Source organism: Lepidochelys kempii, chromosome 7, assembly GCF_965140285.1.
Source record: "Lepidochelys kempii isolate rLepKem1 chromosome 7, rLepKem1.hap1, whole genome shotgun sequence".
Taxonomy (NCBI): Eukaryota; Metazoa; Chordata; order Testudines; family Cheloniidae; genus Lepidochelys; species Lepidochelys kempii.
The window spans coordinates 404076-423987 of record NC_136386.1 but is presented as its reverse complement, the minus strand read 5'-3'; the positions used below and the strand labels follow the sequence as shown (position 1 = coordinate 423987).

The following is a 19912-nucleotide window of genomic DNA, read 5'->3' as shown; positions in this document are numbered from 1 at the left end:
AAGCAGAAAATGCAGGTCAAACACCTCCTCCCCCATACCCCGAAGGGACCAGCAGCTCAGAGCTGACAGCAGGGACAGGAAAGGAAACAGCAGCCCAGAGCAGGCTGCTTCAAGACAGAGGGTGATCCTCTCATTCCTGTGAAGCAATAATTTTGGACTAGACGTGATTAGCACAAAAGGGGGCTTTCCCACACTAGTGACTTTCCCCTCTCCTTCTCTCTACAAGCAGCTCAAAGGCAACTGACAAAGCCCTCCACTGTACCGGCCACCACCCACACACAGACTTGCCTGGGAACCAAAACAAACTGAATTAATCAGAATCTAAATCACCCTCGACCACGATAGCGACAACTCTGTCCTCCCAAGACAGGCAGATGCACACACAGAGGAGAAACGCCATGATTCCCTCTGGCAGCGAGCGAGGAGTCCCCGTCCCCACCAGCCCCCGAGCTGGGTAGTCCCCCATACCCTGGCTGGGGCTCCCATCTGTACAAACACCTCCGCACACCCAGCCGAGATTCCCTCCCGCTTGCCCCCCCCGCCTCAGGGCTTACCCAAGGCTCCCCCCGGGCTCGGCTCGGCCCCCCCCGGGCTCGGCTCGGCCCGCCCCCCCCGGGCTCGGCTCGGTCCGCCCCGCGCGCGGTTGGGCTGCGGGTGCCCCCCCGCCAACCCCCCAGCGCGGAGTTCCTCTCGCGCAGTCCCGCGGGGACGGAGACAGGGCAGCGAGCGAGCGGCGGCGGCCACAACGAGAAAGAGGCAGGTCAGGAGCGGCTGCAGCCGGCCGGCACCCGTGAGGTGCTACCGGGGACGCAGGCCGCGGGCCCGTCACCCTGCGGGCGCCCCGGGGTTCCCTTCCCCCCAGAGCCCGCCCCCTACCTGGCCGGCCCGATGCCCGGGCCCCCGCGCACCACTAGGCCCGGCTCGGCGCCACGGCGTTTCCTGGGCAGCAGACGGGACCGAGACCCTCTGCGGCGGCGGCGGCAGCAGCCTCGGCCCCTCCCCCTCAGCACCAGGGGCTGCACCTCTTCCACGGGCCTGGCGGAAACGGCACTGAGAGCACGGGGCTCCCCAGCGCTGGCGCCAGGGGCCATCCGGACACGCCCACTGCCACTCCCCATTGGCTGCACCGCCGCCTAGCTCCACCCATTTCAACCATATATTGGCAGCAGCCTCTCTTCGAGCCTCACCTCCTCACACTTTCGATTGGCCCCTGGTTGAGCAGGCCACGCCCATTCCCACATCTCATTGGCTACAGTTGGCCCGCCCAGTGGCTCTCGCCACAGAGGCGGCTTCCTATTGGTGTCCCAAGCTGCCACTGCGACGGGGGTAGCGACGACACAGAAAAGGCGCGAGCGGCTGCCTTACTGCTAGTACAGGAGCCCCGCCGCAGCTTCAAGGGCGGTTCCTATTGGCTACGGGGTGTATCAGGCCGTCTTGAAAGTATGCTCTGGTTGGCCGAGCTTCCCGTCAGTTAGGGACAAGTATCCGCCTTGCGCCACGTGAGCGGGGAAGAGCCGGCCTATGATTGGCTCGGCGCCGCTTGCACCACGTGGGTGCGCCCCTCTCCCGGAGTGTAACTCCCGCCTCGGGACACGTGGCAGACAGAAGGGGTGGGGCGGTCTGCGAACCGGACTCCTAGGGCTCGCAGGGCACGCGCACGCAGCCTCCCTCCCCGCCCAGCCGACGAAGGGGGCCGCGCGCCGGAGGCGCGCTCCCTGGGGGCTCCTGGCTGGGGCGCGCCCCCGCACGCGGAGCGGGTGACGCGCCGGCCCGCGGCGCCTGGTGCCCGGCTCGCGCAGAGACGCGGCCGGTCGGGTTTCCCCTTCCAGCCGCAGGCCGGGCTGGGGGGCCTGCCCTGCGCGCGGCGCGGCCCGCTGGAGCGGGCGGCTTTGGGCCTTGGGAAGCTCTTAGAGACCCGGGGACAGCGCCCGCCCCTCGGTAAGGCTTGCTGAAAGGGGGGGCCCCCCCGAGCGGCGAGCCCTGCGGAGAACCCGCGCAGCGCCCCCCCCGAGCGGCGAGCCCTGCGGAGAACCCGCGCAGCGGCCCCCCCGAGCGGCGAGCCCTGCGGAGAACCCGCGCAGCGGCCCCCCCGAGCGGCGAGCCCTGCGGAGAACCCGCGCAGCGGCCCCCCCGAGCGGCGAGCCCTGCGGAGAACCCGCGCAGCGGCCCCCCCGAGCGGCGAGCCCTGCGGAGAACCCGCGCAGCGGCCCCCCCGAGCGGCGAGCCCTGCGGAGAACCCGCGCAGCGCCCCCCCCGAGCGGCGCCTCCCCGAGCGGCGAGCCCTGCGGAGAACCCGCGCAGCGCCCCCCCGAGCGGCGAGCTGGTTAACTGCCCCTCCGTTGGTGGCCCGCCTCTCGCCCCACACCTATCACCCGCCTGCTGTAACACCGAGAGAGAGACACGCTGGCCCAGGCAAGCCCTTCTCCCAGCCTGGCAGCGTTCTGCTCGCAGGCCTCTGCGGGAGGAGGTCAGCTAACTGAGCGAAGGGCAGCTGTGGACCAGGCCCTGCCCTCTGAACTCCGTCTTCGCTCGCTGTAGGAAAGCGAACATTAATTCCTGGATGCTCTGAGGGGACCTAATGACAAGGTAAAGTGTGCCAGGGTCGCCTCCCTGCACACTGGAGCCAGTCTCCCCGGCAGCTTTCCAGCTGCAGCTGAAGGATGAGTCCCGTTGAAGCATGTTCCTCACTGATTTCCCAAGGGAAAGAGTGGCTTCGTCTTCCTCAAGGTCTTCGTCACGCTGTCGCTAGTGCAAGGGGATGGGGCTACTGCAAAACGTCTGAAGAGGACAAGCTGCCTTTTCATGTTACTTTTACTGAACAGTAACAGATTTGGACATAAGGTTTCATGGGTAAAAAAAACATTTCTTCAGATGTATCTGAAGTGGGTTTTTTACCCACAAAGGCCTATTCCTAAATAAATCAGTTAGTCTTTAAGGTGCCACCGGACTCCTTGTTTTTGTGGATACAGACAACACAGCTACCTCCTGATACTTTACTGAACATTGTGGGTAATGCATTTTTTCCTCATGGCTTTGTTCCTATGCCAAATGGAGGACACATTTAATAGTGGTGCAGCCAACATGCTTCCTGTCACTTTAGTCACTGCACTAATCTCAGAGATCTCAGCACAGGGCTAGAAAAAAAAAGTTGAAAACCCCAAGCCTGATTCACTTAGAATCAGGCATATAATCCAACAGCCTAACTCCTCCCATCCTCTTGCAGGATCTAGAGAACAAACTGATGCAGCTTCCCAGAGTCTTATCTGAAACACAATTGAGGGCCATCTTGTGGAGGAAATGCAGTCTCTACACACACTGTATGACAAGATACATATTGTGAAGTCATTTTAAGTACATAGGGCACAGCATGTGACTGGACAGCAGGAAGTGGCATCTTACTCCTCTCTATACTGCAACAGGTCTATTATGTTCTTTAATTCAGAGTTCACTCAAGCTTTGCCTGGACCCTGAGGATTCTCAGCACTCTCCAGTGAAATCCTCATCTCCACTACAGCAGGCACCCTGCCCCATTTTCCAGTCTCGCTACCTTCACTCTAAGAGGATACTGCCCTGGCCTGCTCTCCCCATAATCCTTTCAAATACCATCTCCCCCACAATGCAGACAGTCTCAATATCTTCACCTACCTACTGCCTCTTTAGCAAAGCTGGTGTGGCAAAGGGTTTTCCACCTCATCACTACTGCTGCTTTGAAGATTGCTACTCACGGTGGATATAGCAACAGAGAAGACAGGACATAACAGGAGTGCCACCTAGAGCAGCAAGAGGCAGATGAGACTCTGAAGACATTCTCACCCCAATCTCTGGTACAGTGCCTGCCAAAAAAAAATCTAGGGAAACTCTGGAAGTTAGAATGTTTCCAAAGCATTAAATTCTCTAGCTGCATCATCATGATGTCGTCATGTGGAACAGTCTCAAAGTTTGAAAAAAAATAGAGTTTGGCACTGAATATCTTGAACTACCGTGGGCCATGTGTCTTCCTGGTTTTACCTATCCCTGAGATTGTAGAGCACACAGGTGACTATGCAGAGCTTTCAGCATCTCATCCAATGATTCTTCCAAAGCAGATGTTGTAACCACATCATACCTGACAGCTGTGCTCATATTTTACCCAGGAACAGCCTAAGCAAATCTGCTGCTATCAGCAGGCAAGAATTCAAGTGCACTCAGTAGCACCTTTTCTTATCAGATATGTTCAAAACAGACAGTCATTCAAATCATTCAACATGCAGCTGTTTCAGGACCCCACTGAACTCATGGGTTCTCTCCTTTTCCCAGAGTCTCAGCCACAGCAAATGGAGAATCTACAACAAGAGCATTTCCTGTACTGCCCCTGAGTCATACACAAAGGGAATGCTGAATAAGCCAGGCAACTATAGAAACCACTCCCCCTTCCCCCATGAAAAGGGAAGTGGAAGAAGGAAAGTGGGATATTCTACTCTCTTCCTGAAGGCAAATAAAAGTTCATAGAATATCAGGGTTGGAAGGGACCTCAGGAGGTCATCTAGTCCAACCCCCTGCTCAAAGCAGGACCAATCCCCAATTAAATCACCCCAGCCAGGGCTTTGTCAAGCCTGACCTTAAAAACTTCTAAGGAAGGAGATTCTACCACCTCCCTAGGTAACACAAGTTGTAACAAAAACCAAATCAGAACAGTACAACCATCAGGAAATACTTCTTTTTGGGACAGGGTCCATGTCAGGTTGTACCACACCGGGCGTAATGAGGAGCTACTGGGAGCCTCTGGCTACTAGTGCAATTTAAGTTGCATGGTTATTCTGCAGCATCACTTTGTAAATCTAGGTACTTATACAGCCTCAGTTTCTATAGTGAGCAAACAAACAGGGAGAAAGTGGCAGAACCAGGAACTGAATCCAGATGTCTTGAATCCAGGTCTCGTGCTTCAATTTTAATGCTATTCTACCACTCTATAGGGCACCTCCAACTCTTACAGGTGGAGTATCTTATTCAGATGGCACCCATCAGTTTTCATTCACAAACCTATTTTCCCTCTTTAAATTAACATATGATACAGAAAACATCTACCAGTTGTTGGGCAACTACAGTTAGCTATAAATATCCAACATTACTTGTGTGCTTAACAGCACTGTTTCCATTAAAAGTCATCCCTGACTTCAGGAAGTTTGTGACTGCCATAAAAATGGTCACCTCTACTCCAGCAAAGGATCTTATTTCCATAACATCTTGCACGTTCTACTGCAATCTGCAACATAGGCACGTTCCTATAATTTGACAAAAAGTCTTAAATTTGCTACGCAGGTGAAGTACAAACAGATAATAAGTGCTGTTAGTGAACTTTAAGCACCTACACTGCCAGAAGCTGGGAATGCGTTACAGGGTATGGATCACTTTAACCTGTTCTCTTAATTCCTTCTGGGGCACCTGGCATTGCCCATTGACGAAAGACAGGCTACTTGGCTGGATGGATCTTTGGTCTGACCCAGTCTGGCTGTTCTTATCTTCTAACACTGACACTACAGACAAGCATGAGGGTTTCCCCCCCAAGAAACTATTCAGGCACATCAACACCTTGCTTATTAACAAGCCTCCAAGTTTAGCGTGGAGACCATATCGTGTAAGCCAAAAGTGTCTCTCCATAGGGAATACAGGAGGTCTAAGCAGGTTCTCGTCACAAGCCTTATGACAAAGCAATGCCTCTGCTTCTTTCCCCCCTCAGTATATGTAACTTTTAAAAACCTGTCTTGGCAGTTCAGACCACAGTAATAAGATCCAGTTCATGGGACAGCCACAGTTTCACCTCTTCCAATTCCAGAACTGTTCTGTATGGGGTACTTGGCATGGAGGTGTTATGGGCAAAAAATGAACACTACAGAACCATGCAAACCTGGATGCTGCTGCCATCGGCCAGTACCTAAAGACAGATACAATCAGCCAAGCCTACACATAACTAAAAGCCATTACTGTCACCCAAAACACCCAGGGCTATTTTCTACCAACTGGATTGAATAAAGTTCACTAGAAATTCCACCTAAGCACATGTGCTACAAAACCACAACCAAGACCTAAAAGCAGGATGTTAGGGGTGGGGAAAAAATTACCTCCCTCCCCTCTTGAATGTGAAATATTAATCCTAATTTAATACCCATTTTCCTCACCTACAGTAGTTATTTCAACAGTATATTTCATAACAAGATCAAGCCTGCACCCCTGCCGCTATTCAATTTATACTACCAGAATAGGCTTTAGAAGAATAGGCATTGCCAAACCAAGTGTCTATTTCAGGGGGAGCCAACCTGAGTGTGAGAAGGAGCCAAAATTTACCAATGTACATTGTCAAAGAGCCACAGTAATACATTAGCAGCCCTGTATCAGCTCCCCTCCCAGTGCTTCCTGCCCACTGGCAGCCCCACCAATCAGCATCTCCCAATCAGCTGTTTCCTGACACGCAGGAGGCTCTGGGGGAGAAGTGAGAGCATGGCAGGCTCAGGGGAGAGTGGGAAGGGGTAGAGTGCGGGCAAGGCCTGTGGCAGAGCCAGGGATTAAGCAGTGAGCACCCTCGGCACACTGGAGAGTTGGTGCCTGTACAAGGAGTCACATATTAACTTCTGAAGAGCCTCATGTGACTCCAGAGCCATAGGGTGGCCATCCCGGTCTACTTAGTCCTATATCCTGTCTTTGACAGTGGCCAGTCCCAGATACATAAGTGCAAGAAATTCCCGTAGAAGGCAATTATGGAATAACCTGCCCATAAGGGAAATGTCTTCCCAGCTCTGAAACAGGAAGGTTTATTGTCCCTTCTTATCTAGCTGACCCCCATAAACCTATGTTCTTAGTCATTTAATCATCCAATATTTGAAACCCATTTTTATGCAGGAGATGAAAGGACATACACCTCCCTCCACAAAAATAAAAAGCCCTCCCATCCTCGGCATGGCAGTGTACATTCCCTGGATTCCAATAAGACTCTAGAATTTCAGGCTATATTGACAGTGGGAATGAACAGAGTCATAAGCTCACCACACAGACTTCAGCAAAAGGCAAGGTATGTCAGAATTTCATCTTGTTCATAAGCACGTTTCAGAAAATACAAGCCTTGTTTTTCCAAGACAATTCTAGGGAAGCTAGAGGTAGAACTGTGCAGCAGTCTCTCTGATCCACTTGCAGCAGAGCAGCAACCCTGCCTCTCACCATCCTGGGCTAGCAAGACGGACTCCCTCAGACAGAAGAAGAGTGCTGCCTCTTCACTCCAGCAGCACGCCTCCCCTGAGCTCCAGCAGGCAGAAAGGAGAGAAGCCATCTGGTTCCCATGACTCTCTGAAGGGCCCGAGATGCTGTTAACAGATGCCTCTTTCTCCACATTGCAGAGAGGTCACTTGCAAATTCCACGGCATGTAGTCAGGTACAGCCCAAAATAGGCTTTGGTGCTGCTCTCAGTTCAACAGCCTCAGCTTCCCAGTCACCTGATTCATTATTCCTTCTTCTCCGATAATGGCAAGTACAGTGTAGGATCCAGCTGGAATCTGCAGTGGAGAGATGGACATGCAATTGTGTCAACAGCAATTCAGATGATGGTAAACATTCAATTTTGATTTAAAGACTTCAAGTGAAAGAGTCCACCATATCCATAAGTTGTTCCAATGATTAATTATCCTCACTGTTAAGAATTTGCACCTTTTGTAGTCTGAATTGTCTAGCTTCAGTTTCCAGCCATAGGATCTTGTCATGCCTTGGTCTGACAGGAGTCCTCCACCATCAGATCTTCTCTCTGTGTACGTACTTATAGATTGGGGTGGGCAAATTATGGCCTGCAGGCTGGATCTGACCTGCCAGCCATTTTAATCCAGCCCTTGAGCTCCCTCTGGGGAGCGAGGTCTGGGGACCGCTCCACACGGAAGCAGCGGCATGGCCCCTCTCCGGCTCCTACACGTAGGGGCAGCCAGGGGGCTCCATTCTGCCCCAAGTGCCGACCCTGCAGCTCCCATTTGCCAGGAATCCCAGCCAATGGGAGCTGCAGGGGCAGGGCCTGCAGATATGGCAGCACACAGAGTCTCCCAGCCACGCTTCCACGTAGGAGCCAGAGAAGGGACATGCTGCTGCTTCTGGGAGCCTCTTGAAGTAAGCGCCACTTAGAGTCTGCATTCCTGAGCCCCCTCCTGCCCTCCAAATCCCTTGATCCCAGCCTGGAGCACCCTGCTGCACCCCAAACCTCTCATCCCCAGCCCCCCCTCCAGAGCCCCCTTCCACACCTTGAACTCCTCATTTCTGGCCCCACCCCAGAGCCTGCACCCCAACCCCAATTTTGTGAGCATTCATGGCCTACCACACAATTTCTATTCCCAGATGTGGCCCTCGGGCCAAAAAGTTTGCCCACCCCTGTTACAGATTGATCAAGTCACCTCAACTTCCTGGATAAACTAAATAGATTTAGCTTTTTTAGTCTGGAAAGTACACACAATAAAAACTCAAATCATTCTTGTGGATCTTCTTAGAACCCTTTCCAACATGTTTTTAGAGTGTTGGCACCAGAACTGGACATAGCATTTCAGTAATCTCCTTAATGTTGTATATAAAGTTAATACCACCTCCCTAATTCTACATCATCCAAGGATCACATTAGCTCTCAACCACAACACTGCATTGGACCTCACATTCAGCTGATTTCCACCCTGATCCCTAAGTCACTATCAGGGTCAGTGCTTTCCAGGATGCAGTCCCCCAGCCTACAAGTGGGTCCAGCCAACCAGTCCGACATAGCTGGGGCTAATGGTTAAGGTTGGTTAATGGTAAGCCTAATGCTTACCGGTTAACCTTTTACATCCCTAGGATCTACATTCCTGGATCCTAGATGTATGACCTTGTGTTTGGCATGCTCACTCACAGGCACATACACTCTCCCCCTCAGTGATTACAGGTTATCGCATTGCACTGTTCTGGAACACTATTACTCCAGAAACTGCTAATTTATTGTCATTGCTATCAGTGTCTACTTTCCCCCTCTAATTTTTTTTAAATGTAATCACTTCTTTCAAATCCCTTAACTAGAACAGTTTAACTGAAGAATCATTTGATAATTGTTGAATGATGGGGTTTTTAAGACATCTAGTAAAGTTTTCTTAGAGTGACTTCCAATTATTATTCATATTGTTTTAAATTCTTCCTTCCAGTTTTGCTCACAATTGTTTTCAAGCTTTGGGACATTGGCCCTTTTAAAGTGCCAAATGTATTGTATTAGTTACACACATGCCCTCAATTCCTAACTTGGTTACCTGTGTCCTCCCTGCATCCTGCACCAGGTACGTTGGCAGCTCCAGGCTCAAAGCCAATGCTCGGAGATCCATCAGGTGGGCAGTGTTTGATCCTTGAACTACAACCTTCTTTGCACTAACAAGGAAAAAGCAAGTGATCAGAAAGAGCACCTACTGTCCTGCGACCTCTTATCACAGGCTGCTTGACTAGGGGAGCAGTGTACAAGCTAAGGAAGTCATTAGCCTAACAAAACAGTTAGAGATCCATCTCCCATTCATCTAGCAACTGCAAACCCATTTGCTTCAGATATGAGAATAGTTATTCTGAATTTATTAAGTTAAATGTCAGATAAATTATCTACAAGAGACACAAAAAACCCAGATCAGAAAGGCTCCTCCCCCTTTTGGCCCTTTTAACTACCAAGTAGAATGAGAACATTCTGATGTCGACTCACCTTTATCTGTTCAACCATTTCAGACAACTGCTTGAAGAACCATTTAGTGAGAATGCTAAATTAGTGACAGGGGAGATTAAGAGGGACAGCCAAGGAGAATCCAGTGTGAAAGCTCTGCTGCTACTGCCCCTCAAGCTTAGTCTTTGATATTGCCTGTTATTTCAATCCTTTACCCTCCCTCCCAACAAGGAAGCCTGACCAACATGAGTCAGAGTGCTCCACTTTGTCTCTGAATTTTACAACATATATTCAAAGGGATGCCTGGACACTTGTCTGTCAGGCACATATTACCATCTTACCCACATTCATCCCACTGGCAGATCATCTCCCTCCCAGTGGATTTTTCCTGTATTAACTGGTACAGGCCAACAGCTGCATGTCCAACCTGGGCTGCTATCTGTAAGATGAAACATTACATCTGAATAGGGTGAGCCACTGAAGCCACTCCTCCCACTGGTGTGATAATAGGGGCACAAGTCCTCTGCATTCAAGTAAGGCCTTCAGCAGGAGGCAGTCCATCACCTTCCCAGATTTGAAGGGGAAAAGGACCCCAAACCTCTCATTGGCTGGCACCTAGCTCTTTTCACAGGTGGCTCCGCAGTCTGGGCAGGGCGGGCGACCACCCCCTCCCCGCACCTTGGCCGGCCAGAATTTGGGCTGCTCGAAGCTTTCTCTGGGCCACCCGTGAACTTTACCTTCCCGACGCCCATGGCGAGCTCCATGTTCACCACAAACACCATCTTGTAGCAGCCGCCACCATCCGCCTGCTCCTGGAAAAGAAACCTGGGTGGAGGCCCCGGGCTCCGCGCGCGAGCGGGGGCGCCGCCGGGACCCCGGGCTCCGCGCGCGAGCGGGGGCGCCGCCGGGACCCCGGGCTCCGCGCGCGAGCGGGGGCGCCGCCGGGACCCCGGGCTCCGCGCGCGAGCGGGGGCGCCGCCGGGACCCCGGGCTCCGCGCGCGAGCGGGGGCGCCGCCGGGACCCCGGGCTCCGCGCGCGAGCGGGGGCGCCGCCGGGACCCCGGGCTCCGCGCGCGAGCGGGGGCGCCGCCGGGACCCCGGGCTCCGCGCGCGAGCGGGGGCGCCGCCGCCGCCAGGACAGGGGCCCCGGGCTCCGCGAGCGAGCGGGGGGGGGGGGGCGCCGCCGCCGCCAGGACAGGGGCCCCGGGCTCCGCGAGCGAGCGGGGGGGGGGGGGCGCCGCCGCCGCCAGGACAGGGGCCCCGGGCTCCGCGAGCGAGCGGGGGGGGGGGGGCGCCGCCGCCAGGACAGGGGCCCCGGGCTCCGCGAGCGAGCGGGGGGGGGGGGGCGCCGCCGCCAGGACAGGGGCCCCGGGCTCCGCGAGCGAGCGGGGGGGGGGCGCCGCCAGGACAGGGGCCCCCCCGGGCTCCTACCTGCCTCTCCAGGCCGCCGAAGTAGAGCTGCGCCGCAGCCTCCGCGGACACATTCCCGGTCAGGGCCAGCGCCTACAGGGTGGAGAGAGCGCGGCGTGAGGCGAGGCGAGGCCAGGCCAGGCCCGGCCCGGCTCGCCCGGCAGGGGTCACCCCGGCTCACCTGTCGCGCCGCCGCCTCAGGCACCCCCAGCTCCCGCAACGGCCCCAGCAGCGCCTCATCTGCCTCCATCCCACCACGTGACTTGCAGCCGCTCCGCTCCGCTATTGGCTGCGCCCGCCGTAGCCAGCCCAATCCGATTTGTTCCTCGCTTCCATGTGATTCCCGGCCACGCCCACACCCCGGCAAGGAATGCCCCCCGTCATCCGCTGTCCTTTGCCCCTCCCCTCCGCGACCCAACGTCCCCCGCGCCACGTCCCTCGTCTCTGCGCCCCGCCTCCAGCCGCTCTGCAGGGCCAAGGCCGCTCACCCCCGCCCAGGCCGCCCCAGCCGGGGCCACGTGCCCCACCGTTCCCCCACTGCCCCCACCCGCCGGGCCAGACAGCCCCGCCCCCAGCAACCGGCACGGCTCAGCGGGCACCCGCGGTACTGTGGCGCGGACCCCCTTCTGAGCTGGGGCCAAGAAACACTGCGCCCACATGAATCTGACCCACAAGTGCATTCACAGAATCAGAAAAGGAAAAGGAGTACTGACGCACCTTACAGACTAACCAATTTGTTTGTCTCCAAGGTGCCCCAAGCACTCCTTTTCTTTTTGCGAATACAGACTAACACGGCTGCCCCTCTGAAACCTGCCATAGAATCACAAAATCGCAGGGCTGGAAGGGACCTCAGAAGGTCACCTAGTCCAACCCCCTGCTCGAAGCAGGACCCATCCCCAATTAAATCATCCCAGCCAGGGGTTTGTCAAGCCAGGCCTTAAAAACCTCGAAGGAAGGAGATTCTACCACCTCCCTAGGTAACGCATTCCAATGTTTCACCACCCTCCTAGTGAAAAAGTTTTTCCTAATATCCAACCTAAACCTCCCCCACGGCAACTTGAGACCATTACTCCTCGTTCTGTCATCTGCTGCCACTGAGAACAATCTAGATCCATCCTCTTTGGAACCCCCTTTCAGGTAGCTGAAAGCAGCTATCAAATCCCCCCTCCTTCTTCTCTTCTGAAGACTAAACAATCCCAGTTCCCTCAGCCTCTCCTCATAAGTCATGGGTTCTAGACCCCTAATCAGTTTTATTGCCCTCCGCTGGACATTTTCCAATTTTTCCACATCCTCCTTGTAGTGTGGGGTCCAAAACTGGACACAGTGCTCCAGATGAGGCCTCACCAATGTCCAGTAGAGGGGAACGATCACGTCCCTCGATCTGCTCGCTATGCCCCTACTTATACATCCCAAAATGCCATTGGCCTTCTTGGCAACAAGGGCACACTGTTGACTCACATCCAGCTTCTTGTCCACTGTTACCCCTAGGTCCTTTTCTGCCGAACTGCTGCCGGGCTATTCAGTCCCTAGTCTGTAGCGGTGCATTGGATTCTTCCGTCCTAAGTGCAGGACTCTGCACTTGTCCTTGTTGAACCTCATCAGATTTCTTTTGGCCCAATCCTCTAATTTGACCTCTGCGTTATAATGCTCAGACACATAATCAGCATGTGGAATTCAGTCACAGGATATAATTGAAGACAGAATTCAGAAAGATATTGAATAATTATATGGATAACATGAACAATCGCAATTACATTAAACAGGATTAAAAAGGCATAGTCTGTAAACCCTGAAGCCTCAAGCCATGAACCAGCTGCCAACTAAACAGGTTTACGAAGAAATTGCCCCTAGGGGGAGGCTGCTGCATAATTGTCCCTTATGAGGTTTCATTCACCTCTCTCTGCAACATGAAGTACTGGCCAATGTCTGAGAAAGGATGTTACTTTAGACAGACCACTCAGAGGAATTGCCAAACTTAATCCAGGGTCCCTCTGTATTTAGTGTGTTTACCCCTCAATTCCCAAAACCCATCAAAGTGTGGTATTTGCATATACTTACAAACCATTCAGGAATCATAGAATCATAGAATATCAGGGTTGGAAGGGACCCCAGAAGGTCATCTAGTCCAACCCCATGCTCGAAGCAGGACCAATTCCCAGTTAAATCATCCCAGCCAGGGCTTTGTCAAGCCTGACCTTAAAAACCTCTAAGGAAGGAGATTCTACCACCTCCCTAGGTAACGCATTCCAGTGTTTCACCACCCTCTTAGTGAAAAAGTTTTTCCTAATATCCAATCTAAACCTCCCCCACTGCAACTTGAGACCATTACTCCTCGTTCTGTCATCTGCTACCATTGAGAACAGTCTAGAGCCATCCTCTTTGGAACCCCCTTTCAGGTAGTTGAAAGCAGCTATCAAATCCCCCCTCATTCTTCTCTTCTGCAGGCTAAACAATCCCAGCTCCCTCAGCCTCTCCTCATAAGTCATGTGTTCCAGTCCCCTAATCATTTTTGTTGCCCTTCGCTGGACTCTCTCCAATTTATCCACATCCTTCTTGAAGTGTGGGGCCCAAAACTGGACACAGTACTCCAGATGAGGCCTCACCAATGTCGAATAGAGGGGAACGATCACGTCCCTCGATCTGCTCGCTATGCCCCTACTTATACATCCCAAAATGCCATTGGCCTTCTTGGCAACTGCTGACTCATATCCAGCTTCTCGTCCACTGTCACCCCTAGGTCCTTTTCCGCAGAACTGCTGCCTAAATAAAGGGATTAATTAAACTGAAGCCTTTTCAGAATTAGGCCTGCTTAAGATAAAGAACATACAAATATAAAGATGAGATACTGCAGCTAAAACAGCTGGAATATCCTTTGATGCAGGATCCAACTGAGAAAGCTTCAGCAAATGCAATGGTACCTGGATGGCCAGTGAGACAGAAGCATCCACATATGTGGTAACTGGGCTGTGGAAATGGCATCAGGGAGGCCAGTACTGGGATCAGATAAGGGGAGAGAAGGTAGTTCTCTTCTCCTCCCCATCCTACCTGTAATCCCAGAGGAGCTGAGTAATATTGATAAAATGATCAGCATGGAAATAGTTAACAGTGTTGACATGCAACTCACCATCATTAGAGTCAGAGTTAACACCCATCATCAAAATGTACTAGATCACGGGTTCTCAAACTTTAGCACCCAAGGACCCCAATTTTAATTTAAAATTTTTCACAGACCCCCAAGCTGGCTTCTAATTTTCCCCAGGGTGCTCAACCCCAGCCCAGCCCCAAGCCCCACCCCTACCCTTCCCCCAAGTCCCTCCCCCCATCTTCATACCCCCACCCCTCCTCTTCCCTGCCTCTTTCCACCCCATCCCCCAAGTGAGCCCCATCCCCGCTCCTCCCCTTCCCTCCCAGCACCTCCTGCACACCACTGAACAGCTGCTCTGCGGCCTGCAGGAAGTACTGGGAGGAATGGGGAGGAGATGATTGGCGGGGCTGGCGGTCCTGGACATGACTCGCGGACTCCAGTTTGAGAACTGCTGTATTAGATAGTTCACACTAAAAGACTTGCGGGTCCCCTCTCTTCCTCATTCCTGCCCCAGGCAAAAGTCAAGCAAAGGGGCTTTGCTCACAGAATTTAAGATTTGAGGGGAAAGAAATCCTTCCCAAAGCCTGGCAGCTTCTCCAAATCTAGAGTAACTGATGGAGCCCATGAACATTCCCTACTTGGTTAGGGGGCTAGGCCTAAAGATCTGCTTCCAGCAGTACCACTGTCGGTCCATGAAACCCCTTTATGGAGCCTCCTCGCACTGCCTGTACTCTGATTCAGAGAAACTACAGTGGTTCCAGTGTGCTTAGCTCTTCTATACCTGCTGAGGGAGAAGGCTACAGCATTAGCTATTTGTGTCTTTCTACATTCAGCAGGCAGCAGGCTAGAGATCTCTGCACAGAGGACTAGAAACCTAACTTTTCTTTTAATGGAAGTCTAGCTTCTGCAGAAATCAATATGGAAGTTGAGTTATGCCATCTCCATAGACAGATTGGTGGCAGGTTCATAGATGTGGCAATAAATGGGAAAGTAATGGAGTAAAAGCACCTAGGTTCAGGAACAGAGGCGATGGATCCATAGGAACAGATGACAAGCTGCTGAGGAAAGAGCGTGAGACTCAATCAGGCTGCTTGGATTATGGTGTTAGGGAAATGGAGCCTGGTGAAGGACAGGAACACAGTGAGAGAAAGGCTGCCAATGCTTGAATTCCACTATGAATTCTATGGCCTGCATCTTCAACAGATTTGCCATCTGGTAGAGTTCTATGTCCTGTGGAATAAACTTATTTTCTGTGTTCCATCTCCAGAGAAGGAGTCACAAGGCTGATCTGGACACTGGTTACTCAGCCATGGGTGTTGAAGGCATTTCAGTGCTGTTGTCCGTTTGGCTGGTATGTATTCCAGCATTGGCAGAAGGAAGCTAGTAAATGGAGCAGCCTCATGCTTTGTCCAGTTGTATCTGTCCATTAGGGTGTTGTACAGACTGCAGGGGAAAAGCCTGGAAATCCGTAGGAGAGCACCTACCAAAGACGACATAAACACAATACTTCACCATTGAGTATAAAAACCTCCTAAATCCCTCTCCTCTTGCTGCTTTCTTACACACCACCTCCTCCTGGATTCTCCCTGTACCACCTTAAATAATTCTCCTGCTCTTCACTCTTTATACTTATTCGATACCTGTAAGGTGCCACCTGTCAGCCAGTTGTGCTGATCTTTGAACTCCCCCCAGTATGACAAGAATGCTCTGGTGATAATATGCCCAAAAGTGAATTAAATATTTTAAATGCAGTCACACCAGGGGCCATAAAGTCAGAGACCATCACCTCCCTGCTCCGTGACGCCTCTGTGAATGCAGCCCAAAAATGCACTGGCCCTTTTTTATTGCCATATCTCACTGCAAACTCATGTATCATTTCTTTATTATGATTATTGCTTTTACAGGCCCAGAAGTCTGGTAGACACTTAACAGAAGACAGAAGACACAGTCCTTGCCTAAAGAGCATGCAGTAAGTCAGGTTAGGCATGGGCAGTACCCAGTGGGTCAGTTAAATTTACAAATATACACAATTAATGAGAAAAATATAAATAATGACTATCTTTTGACTCAGTTCTTGTTGGCACCATGGAAGGAAAAAAATGGTTACCTACCTTTTCGTAACTGTTGTTCTTCAAGATGTTTTGCTCATGTCTATTCCATTCTAGGTGTGCATGTGCCCATGTGCGCAGTTGTTGGAGATTTTTGCCTTAGTGGTATCTGTAGGGTCAGCAGCTAAGTTCACTGTAAGCTGCGCAGCTGCAACCTACTTAGCACCATGTAGATGCTCAGGGAACCTCCACGGGGACCTGTCGCAGCCGGGGGAGGGACGCCCCTTCCCCAGCCTCCACCTAGCCCGGCTGCCAACCTGCCGCAGCCGGTGGACCCCTCCCCCGGCACCAACTCTGCTGAGGCCCTGACCTGCCGCGGCCAGGGCAGCCCAGCCCAGCCTGGGATCCAGGTGCAGCCGGGGAGGCCCCTGCACCCAATCCTCTGCCCCAGCCCTGAGCCCCTCATGCCCGGCCCCACCCCAGAGCCCACACCCCCAGCCGGAGCACTCACACACCTGCACCCCAACCCTCTGTCACACATCACCTCCATAGCACATAAAATTCATTTCACACATGGGTGGGGAAAAATTAGAGGGAACACTAGTTGGCAGTGGTGCCCCCGTGAGTACTGTATATCATGCGCTGGCCCTATACCCCCTCATTTCTTTCTTGCAACTCCAACAGAGGGGCAGGAGGGCGGGTAATGGAATGGACATGAGCAACACATCTTGAAGAACAACAGTTACCAAAAGGTAGGTAACCTTTTTTTCTTCTTCAAGTGCTTGCTCATGTCGATTCCATTCTAGGTGACTCACAAGCAGTGCCAATGGAGATGGGCTCAGGATTCATGGTCTTGCAGCTTGCAGCACTGCTCTGCCAAAGCCAGCATCGTCCTGGGCCTGCTGGGTAAGCGCACAATGGAATGTAAATGTGTGGACAGACAACCAGGTAGCAGCTCTATAGATCTCTTAGATGGGCACCTGAGCCAAGAAGGTCACTGATGACAATTGCACTCTAGTTGAGTGCGCTATGACTATTGCCAGTGAAGGCACATTCGCTAGCTCGTAGCATTAGCAGATGCAGGCTGTGATTCAGGATGAAATTCTTTGAGCAGACACTGGTCAACCTTTCATCCTGTCTGCCCCTGCAATGAACAGCTGCGTTGACTTGCGAAACAGCCTCGTCCTGTCGATAAGAAGGCCAGCACCCTCCCGACGTCCAGGGTGTGCAACCTGCATTTTCCGATTTATGAGGCTTCAGGAAGAAGACAGGCAAATATATGTCCGGGCCAGTATGAACTGGAAAACTATCTTGCACAGGAACGCTGAGTTCAGTCGCAGCTGGACCTTATTCTAGTAGAATATGTTGGGCGGTTCTAAAATAAGAGCCCTGATCTCAGACACCCTGTGAGCAGACTTTACTGCATCTTCCAGGAGAGAAAGAGAAGAGAGCAGGAAGTCAGAGGTTCAAAGAGAGACCCCATGAGTCTCGACAGCATGAGATTCAAGTCCCAAGAAGGACAAGCTCCCGGATGTGAGGTGTGACAAAGTTCCTCCTCTGCCTTGGTGGGTCCTCTGCTTATTGGCGGGTTTGCTCGCCTCAGAGGTTCATGGCAGCCCTCAGTTTGGCCACTTTCATGGCTCAAAACTGCCCTTCACTCAGTTAGCCTCATCACTGGCCAGCATGGGGAAAGGAAGAACAATCCCCGCAGTCTCTGCTGATCCACCTAGTGGATCGGGGAACAGGCCAGAGACTTTCACCTCTGGTGGAATCCACAGTCCATTTCAACTCCTCTGGTATCAAGTAGGGAGTTGAGGGGATGGGGGGAACCCGGGCCCACCCTCTACTGCGGGTTCCAGCCCAGGGCCCTGTGGATTGCAGCTGTCTACAGTGGCTCCTGTAACAGCTGCGTGACAGCTACAACTCCCTGGGCTACTTCCCCATGGCCTCCTCCCGACATCTTCTTTATTCTCACCACAGGACCTTCCTCCTGATGTCTGATAATGCTTGTACTTCTCAGTCTTCCAGTAGTACGCCTTCTCCCTCTCAGCTTCTTGCACCTCTTGATCCCAGCTCCTCGCATGCGCCTCAAACTGAAGTGAACTCCTTTTTAAACCCAGGGTGCCCTGATTAGCCTGCCTTAATTGATTCTAGCAGCTTCTTGATTGACTGCAGGTGTTCTAATCCGCCTGTCTGCCTTAATTGTTTCCAGAAAGTTCCTTACCCAGGGAAAAGGGACCTACTTAACCTGGGGCTAATATATCTGCCTTCTATCACTCTCCTGTAGCCATCTGGCCCGACCCTGTCACAGAGGGCAGAGACACTCCAGACCTTTCAAAAACTGGGCTGTCATGTCATGAGCGAAGACCGACCTGCCTTGGAACGGAGGGTGGAAAGCCAAAATAGTGGCCAGGTGGACCCTGACTGATGACAGGGACAAGCCCTGGAGTTTGAGGTACAGAAGATATTCCAGAATAACCTGCAGCAAGGCCTGCTCAGCCTGGATGCGTCGTTCTGAAGCCCAACACACGAACCTTTTCCACTTGGCCAAGTAAGTAGCTCTGGTGGAGGGTTTTCTGCTACCCAACAAAGCCTGTTGAACCTGGGCCAAGCATTCCCACTCTTCCGCATTCAGCCATGCAGTAGCCATGCTGTCAAGTACAACACCACCAGGTTTGGGAGCAGAAGACTGCCATGGTTCTGGGGCAGCAGGTCCAGCCAGAAAGGTAGCCGCACTGGGGCAGCTACCACAAGGTCCAGCAGTGTGCCGAATCAGTGCTGGCGAAGCCACTTGGGGGCCATCAGGATAACCTTTGCCCTGTACTGTTTGATCTTCAGGAGGACTCTGTGGATCAATGGCACTGGCAGGAAAGCATACATCAGGGCCCTTGACCACAGGAGCAGGAAAGCATCTGACAGGGAACCCCATCCATGCCCCAGAGTGAACAGAACATGTGGCATTTCCTGTTCTGACGGGACGCGAACAAGTCCACTGGAGGGAGTTCCCCACTTCCGGAAGATCATACTGGCAGCCTCCAGATGGAGCGATCACTCGTGGTGAGACAAGAAGGTCCTGTTGAGGCTATCAGCAAACACATTCCTGCTCCTGGGCAGATGTGCAGCTACCAGATGAATGGCCTGCCACTCAAAGAAGTCCCAAAGGCTGGGAGCTTCTTGTCAAAGGCCTGGCTTTGCCCTGCCTCTTGATGTAATACATCGTGGCAGTATTGTCTGTCAGGACTTGCACCACCTTGCCCCTGAGCTGCCTGACCTTGATGTGGAGGGCCAGATCGTCTCGCAGCTGGTGGCCTTGAGTGCTGAGTTTGCCCAGGGGGGCTTCCCAGCCCAGGTCCGAAGCATTGGAGACCAGGGTCAGTAAAGGGGACACAGCTGTGAAGGGAACTCCCTGCAACACCAACCCGGGGCTCATCCACCATTCCAGGGACAATAGGATGTGATCTGGCACCCTGACTACCCAGTCTAGGTCATGCCCGTTGGGGATGTAAACCAACACCAGCCACACTTGCAGAGGCTGGAGGCGGAGCCGGGCATGACTGACTACATATATACAGGCGGCCATGTGGCCCAACAACCGTGGGCAGCTATGAGCCATGGTGAGCGGGTGGTTCTTCACATGGGAGATCAGGTCCTACATGGCCTGAAAACATGCCTCTGGAAGGAAGGCTCTGGCTCACGTGGAGTTGAGAACCG

At 52.9% G+C, this 19912-nt stretch overlaps 3 protein-coding genes across 12 annotated transcripts in view; all 3 read right to left on the bottom strand.

The window, feature by feature from the left end:
- SETD5 (SET domain containing 5) overlaps window positions 1–1699 on the bottom strand; it is a 173443-nt gene extending 171744 nt beyond the window's left edge. For 6 of the 7 annotated variants that reach the window (XM_073350778.1, XM_073350781.1, XM_073350783.1 and 3 more), the window contains exon 1: window positions 877–1698. The gene's annotated coding sequence lies outside the window, so the exon portion shown is untranslated. Of the gene's footprint in view, window positions 1–876 lie in introns of all 7 variants that reach the window. The other variant, XM_073350785.2, reaches the window with a different exon arrangement.
- A 5344-nt stretch (window positions 1700–7043) lies between these two features.
- Window positions 7044–11358, bottom strand: LOC140913992 (putative peptidyl-tRNA hydrolase 2). The gene is made up of 6 exons (XM_073350786.1): window positions 11250–11358; window positions 11090–11161; window positions 10396–10470; window positions 10000–10097; window positions 9267–9381; window positions 7044–7520 (listed from the first exon to the last, which is right to left on the bottom strand). The coding sequence occupies exons 1-6, from the start codon at window positions 11316–11318 to the stop codon at window positions 7431–7433; spliced, it is 519 nt and encodes a 172-aa protein (XP_073206887.1). The 5' UTR covers window positions 11319–11358; the 3' UTR covers window positions 7044–7430.
- A 3085-nt stretch (window positions 11359–14443) lies between these two features.
- Window positions 14444–19912, bottom strand: part of LOC140913990 (SRSF protein kinase 3) — a 57332-nt gene continuing 51863 nt past the window's right edge. For all 4 annotated transcript variants that reach the window (XM_078853517.1, XM_078853518.1, XM_073350772.2 and 1 more), the window contains one exon: window positions 14444–15633. In XM_078853517.1, the coding sequence (XP_078709643.1) occupies window positions 15377–15633 (257 nt within the window). In that variant the 3' untranslated portion in view covers window positions 14444–15376. The remainder of the gene's footprint in view (window positions 15634–19912) is intronic.

Excerpts from the sequence above, each read along its gene's own strand:
- LOC140913992 (XM_073350786.1), bottom strand. The coding sequence starts at position 11,318 with ATGGAGGCAGATGAGGCGCTGCTGGGGCCGTTGCGGGAGCTGGGGGTG. Across the intron at positions 10,471-11,089 it reads TCGGCGGCCTGGAGAGGCAG|GAGCAGGCGGATGGTGGCGG; the intron begins GTAGGAGCCCGG and ends TTTCTTTTCCAG. Across the intron at positions 7,521-9,266 it reads AGGATGCAGGGAGGACACAG|ATTCCAGCTGGATCCTACAC; the intron begins GTAACCAAGTTA and ends TCTCCACTGCAG.